The 6,000-nt window shown below is 46.2% G+C and overlaps 1 protein-coding gene across 1 annotated transcript in view; it reads left to right on the top strand.

The window, feature by feature from the left end:
* Positions 1–1,554: 1,554 nt before the first annotated feature.
* Positions 1,555–6,000, top strand: part of RNF123 (ring finger protein 123) — a 48,633-nt gene continuing 44,187 nt past the window's right edge. Inside the window, exons 1-3 of the mRNA XM_054387326.1 lie at positions 1,555–1,636; positions 2,696–2,780; positions 5,347–5,426. Coding sequence (XP_054243301.1) covers positions 1,555–1,636; positions 2,696–2,780; positions 5,347–5,426 — 247 coding nt within the window. The remainder of the gene's footprint in view (positions 1,637–2,695; positions 2,781–5,346; positions 5,427–6,000) is intronic.

The following is a 6,000-nucleotide window of genomic DNA, read 5'->3' as shown; positions in this document are numbered from 1 at the left end:
TCCCCTTTCTCTGACCTGTTGGAAGCAGCATCTGCTCCAGCTGAACACTCCTGCCCCCTGCACAGCAGCAGTACCAGCAGTGCATCTCCTATGGTGCCAGTGTGGCCATGCTGCACTCTGTCTGAGCGTTTGGGCTGTTCAGCAGCTCTGGTACCAGGCTGCCTGCCCTTGGGAAGAGCTAAGGGCACTCTCTGCCACCCTCGGGTGTTTTTGACTTGTCCTGACAGAGGTGCTAGAGTACTTTTAGGATTGTGCTGTCTGCTCAGCTTTGGCACTAAACAGTGCATTTCTGTAGTTTTGTTCTATTCCTTGGTTTGAGTCTCTGATGCAGATCGTTCAGGGCCGTTGATCCAGGCTGGTTTTTGCTTTGTCCCTGTGGTTTTGCTCATCAGTGCTGCAGGAGGGATGCTGGGCAGTGCTGCTCCACTGGTGGATGCTGAGTTGTCCCTGAGGAAAGGGGCTTTAGGAAACTCTTTTCTGAGTCCAGCTTAATTGCAAGTGATATTCTACCGGTGGAGCTGCTATAGCACGCATGTCACTTGGCGAGTTCACTAACTTCTCTTGGGCTCACCTGAGTTTCTGCTTTGTATGAGATTTCCAGCAAGCTTTAAAATCCTGCAGCCTTTGCTTCTGTTGCTCTATGTGTCAAAAAGTGGTTTGTCAGATGGCTGTCTAGTGAACAAGAGAGACTTCCATGACAGTTGGCTGTTGGGGCAATCAGAAATAGGAGAGGGGTGGAAGGTAACACTTTGAAGCTGGATGGAACTAGCAACTTGACTTTATTGTTTTTTGTCCTGGCACGTATCAGATCAGTTCTGATAGTATTTGCATTCCAGTGATACCAGAAAGGGTCATGAATCTTTAGTCTCGTGGTAGCTTTTCACCTGCAAACAATTCTGTATACTCCCACCTGTGTCTGCTTTTGTCCCTGTCAGAGAGTAGGGTCTTTCACTTTGTCATCAGTGATACATTTTTGTAGTGCAGTTGATCTGCATTTGTCTCATAACTTCTCCCTCTGTCTCTGTTTAGGATAGTGGAATAATTTAATTTGCTGACAGAAGATGAACCCGGTGCCTATTCCTCTCCTAAAGAATATAGTGAGGGAGAGAAAGGCAAGTGTTTCATCAGGGCAGGAGTAGAAGTGTGATGTGGTTGCCAGTTGCAGTGGTGTTAAGAAGTGGTGGTAGTTGTGGCTCAGTGCTTCTGGCTCAAACTCGGTGCAAAGGTTGCCTGTGTTTCTGGCTTGGTTCTGCCTGTGTTTTTAGTTGGAGTGGGGTCTGTGTGGCTGTCTGGAGTGTGTTTTAATGCCTTGTCTACTTCAGGAAGGTTTTGAGCTGTCAGAGAGGCAGGCTTGAGAGCACAGTTACCACTCGGTTCTTGTATGATGTCACTAGTGCAAGGACTCTGGCTATTTTTTAGCTTATCCCTGTTGTTCAATCCAGGTACATCAACCTCCAAGAAAAGGAGAAGTTTAAAGGCAGCATCCTCCCCAGCAAGTTTTGTTCTAGGTGTCTGTTCATCTTATGTGCACTCTGGAAGTGGCAGCTGTGAAGAATGACGTCGAGAGGTGCTGGGACTGCTTTCTCGAGGAAGAACTACAGGCTGAGCACTGAGCCAGAGAAGTCCAAGGTCACAGGTATGGGCCCATAATGTGCCATGTAAAAGCAGGACCACTGTGGATTGGGTGTGTGCCTCTCTTGCCTCACTTGAGATCAGCTGCCTTTCAGTTGCACTTAACCTTGCTAATGTGAGGTGTGGTGGGGCTGAAACTGAGTAAATCCCTAAACTGAGATGAGATTTTGGGAAGGACGTTCCTGTAGTACTAAAGACTCCAGAAGTTCGTGGCTCAGTGCCCTTTCTTTGGCATGCAGCCCTGTGCCGAGGCTGGAGAACATTGTGTTGCCTGCCATTGTCCCATCTGATTCAGGGAGCTCTTCTTCCAGGGTGAGCAGCTTGTTGAGTTCCCAGATTAATCAGTTTCTGGGAAATTGTGTTACCTGCTAGTCTGTTTTCTGTTGGACTTCTTGGTCCAGCTTATGGTGGTGCTTATGACGCCATAAATCTGGCATTTGAGGGCACTGTTGCACCCAGAAATAAAGGAGGCTGCATCAGTGTGACACTGGGGATTGTTTTGCAGAGGGAAAGCTGAAGTGAAGTGTACGTCCCTGGAGAGGGCTGTGGGTTAGACAAGATGAGCTGCATCTACAAGCCTTTCTATCTTGGCATCTTGTAGTGCAGTTTGAAGATGTAGATACTTAAAATCTCCTGGTTATGAATAGGACATCACAAATTGCAGTAGTGATAAGGTTTTCATTTTGATTTGTTGGGAATTAAATTGAATTCCTATGTCCAGCTTTTGGAGTTACTTTATCTGTAAGTAGAACAGAGGGTTGCTGAGAGACCATAGTTCCACCTGTGGGGACTGAATTTTAGTCTCCTATTTTTGCTATTGTAGAGCAGCTCCAATTGGAAAGGAGAGCCCTTGTTGTGGAGATGCATCTCACAGTGCTGGGTGCTGGGGCAGTGAGTGAAGGCAGTAGAGCAATGAACAACTTGATGTTGTGTTTCCCACCACGCTGATCTGCAAACTGCAACATCATTTCCCCATAGTTACCAGTTTGTTGCTTGCACATGAAATTAATGTTTGAGTTTACCTCCTGACTCCCCAAGCTTATTGCCTTCTGTTTTTCACAAGGGATTGTGAACAGCAGGCTGCTGAATGATTACCTGCATCGTGTCTTTACCAGTGCAGATGGGAACCAACCTGCAGCTGCTTACAGGTATTCAACTTCTCATTCACAAGTGATGCTATATCAGTCCCCACATAGACAGCACTGTGGTGAGAGGAAGGATCTTTTAGTGCCACTCAGTGATCTTCGTTAAAAGCACAGCAGCACTGTGTTACAGAAACAACTCTTGGGTCTTGTCCTTTGATGGCTTTTTGAAATTGGAAGCCTTGCGAGAAAGGATTCTTCAGATTTTTTTTTCATGAAAAAGCCCCTGTAGAAAATCACTAGGTAATGCTTCTGAAAGAAACAGGCAACTAGGCATTCACCTTATTGTTTCTGTTCCCCCTTTACATGTAAGGAAGTGCAAAACACACAGGTTTTAGGTACAAGAATGAAAAACAGGTTGTAAGTGTCCTGTAAACTAAAGGCAAGGCTCTTACTGAGACCTGGAATACCATGCAGTTCTCAGGCTGGGGAACTCTACTTTCTTAATTAGGGGTCACCAAAGGAGAAGAAAGACAACATTCCTGTTTAGTGTCTGTTTTCTTCTCTTTGATTTCAGTACTCCATCACCTTGTAGCTCAGAAGCTTGTAGCTTTGGATGAGAGGAATTTCCCCTGTGTTTAGCTCCTTTGCCAGAGGCAAGTCAGACAGGTTGAGGGCAGGTAGGAGTGTGGTAGAACAAGGCAGGCATGCAGCTGCTGCTGGTTGATGCTGCTGCAGAGTGGCTGGGGTCATGTTCCACAGGCTATACTTAGCAGTGCCAGCTCAAATGTGAGCTCAGAGCTCACTGAGCTAAAAATAGCTCTTGGCCCTCTACACTCCTGGTGAGCTAGGGTTGTGGTGGGGGGGAGACAAAGTGGGTCATGTTACTTTGCCATGAGCTCTCCTGCCCAGCATGCCTTGGAATATTCCATCTGCCTGAGCTTTTTGGTTTCCAGTATTTCTAATTTCCTTGGTGATGAATGACTTGAAATGACAGAATTGATAGGTTGTTGGACTGGCCTCTGTCTTTTTTTTTTTCCTGCCTTCCACCCTTTTCCCTGGTCCTCGCTATTTGGTAGAAAGCCCAGTTGCCGTCAAACAGGTCTTGAAAAATAACATTTGCCGTATGAGAGCAACTTCTATGGTATGACATCTTGTATGGTATGACATTTTGTCTTCAGAGGCCTGAATTCCTCGTAGAGGAGCTCGCTGCAGATGTCTCTCTAACTGTCTTATGCTCTTCTAACCTTCTTCCAGAATTCCTCCTCTGTGCTAGCTACTTACTAAGCTGCTTTGCTGAAGCCATCCTCTCTTGTGCTAACCAAAACTGATGCTTTGATTCCACTTATGTGTATCTTTACGTCCATCAGGCTTTCAAAAGGTCTCTCACCGCAGTCTGTGGGAAACCCCTATTTCTGGAGAAGTGGGAAACTGTTCCACAGAGAGCTTTGGAAATGATAAGCAGGGATAGGAAGAAACTAGCAATTCCCACAGTAAAAGGAAGTCCTGTTGGGGTGCTTCAAAGACTTGCAACACAACTTGTGTTGTTCTGTGTATCCATGGGAGACTTGGAAGGGGAGAGAGCATGAAGTGGGAAGGTTTGATGCTGTTGCAAAGCTCTTTGGAGCGATGTAAAGGTAAGGTGGCTGTGGTGGTGACTGGATAGTGAAATGGTATATGAAACTCGGTGCAGGGAAATGCAAAGAGATGTACTGAAAGGGGAACTGCCTCAGCATCATGCATAAAATGATGGGCCCTGGGCTGGTTTCTGCTGTGTAGGAATGAGATTGGAGTGGGAATGCGAAGTCAGAAAAAGAAAATAGGAATTTAGGAGCTGGCTAGGAAAGGGATGTAGGATAAGGGAAGTCATGATGCCACTGAATAAATTAGTGGTTTACCCTCATCTGGAGTATCATGTGGTTCTGGTCTCATCAACTCCAAACGGGTATTTTAGAGCTGCAGAAGTTTTGAGGATGGGTAAGAGCAAGTCAGATGTCTGGAATGACTCTTGTACAGGAACATCTATGTAAAGTAGTCTTGAAAAGAGACAGCTAGGGGAGGGCACTATGAGAACTTTCTTTAAAATAGTGGCCCAGTGGGGAGCCATGAGAAGCTTCTCTTCTCAGATTGTTGTCAGGGAGAGGATAATGGGCTAGCCTGACCTTTGTCTGAACTGCTACAGCTGCTGAGGTGGTCTGCTCTCTTCTTTTGCATTATGAAATACTTGGGGAATAAAAAGCAAATCCTGACTTCTGGCATGTTTGTGTGATGCTGGCTGTGGCAAAGTCACGGGCCACAGTTACTGGTGATACAGCTGGCTTCTTACTGGTGATACAACTGGTTACTTTACCACAGATCAGTTTTCATACTGCCACAAAATGCTCCTCAGCAGACTGAAGACTAAAGATCCTTTATGACCTTCTTTGCACGTTGATGCTGTATTTGGTCCTTGGTTCATTCACGCACCAAACATTTTGGGCAGCAAATTCCTCAGGTTCATGACAAGAAACACAGATCAACAGCTTCCTGGTTCGTGTCCCACAGCACAGGACTGTGCAGACAGGTGTCTGGGCTGCAACTCTTTTAAAGCTCAGAGTTTTCTGAAGTGCTGCTGTGGATATTTATTCCCTAGGAAGCACCTGACGTTCCAGAACCTGCAGGAGCACCTTGACCGGTTGCTAGCAGAGGAGAATGGCTCCGAAGACGGTCGAGGTAGGAAACACTGAGCAGCTGTCCAATTTGTGCTTCTGCCTGTGCTGCTTAATTGGGAGGGCAAGTTGCATCATGAAAGGCAGTTCCCTGAGCGAGTGTTGTTCTGCCCTGATGTGCTCTAATTTCTCATACCTTTAAATTCTGCTTTTGAGAGGCTCATCAGCCAGCCCTGGAGCAGGTCTGCTTGCTGATCGAGGAAGAATATTTCCAGGTGCAAATGCCTAGAAAAGCAGTCTTGGGGCAAATGTTGGTGTTTCACTGATAATGATGTGCAGAGCCATTGCTGTGACCCAGCAGTGTGCAGTGCTACCCTTGGGGGGAAATGCAGAGGCTTGTTCACAGTTTTTACATACTGGTATTCACTTTGGGCTCAGACTGCTGCCTGTATTCTTGCTAGCATCTGTTTCCCTGAGTGAGTCAGGATGTAGCAGGATACAACCTGGTCCTTTCCTAAAAGGAGAAATTTCTCTTGCTGGCTGCAATCAAAGTATGATGTGTTGGCCAAACATTTGGCTCAGAGTTTACTTTGGTCTTTGAATTTTGCCAAAGTAGAATTTTTAGGCAGTGTGGAAAA

The sequence above is a fragment of the Indicator indicator genome, chromosome 15, assembly GCF_027791375.1.
Source record: "Indicator indicator isolate 239-I01 chromosome 15, UM_Iind_1.1, whole genome shotgun sequence".
In the NCBI taxonomy this organism is placed as follows: Eukaryota; Metazoa; Chordata; class Aves; order Piciformes; family Indicatoridae; genus Indicator; species Indicator indicator.
The sequence above is the reverse complement of the archived record's forward strand: the minus strand, read 5'-3'. Positions and strand labels throughout refer to the sequence as shown.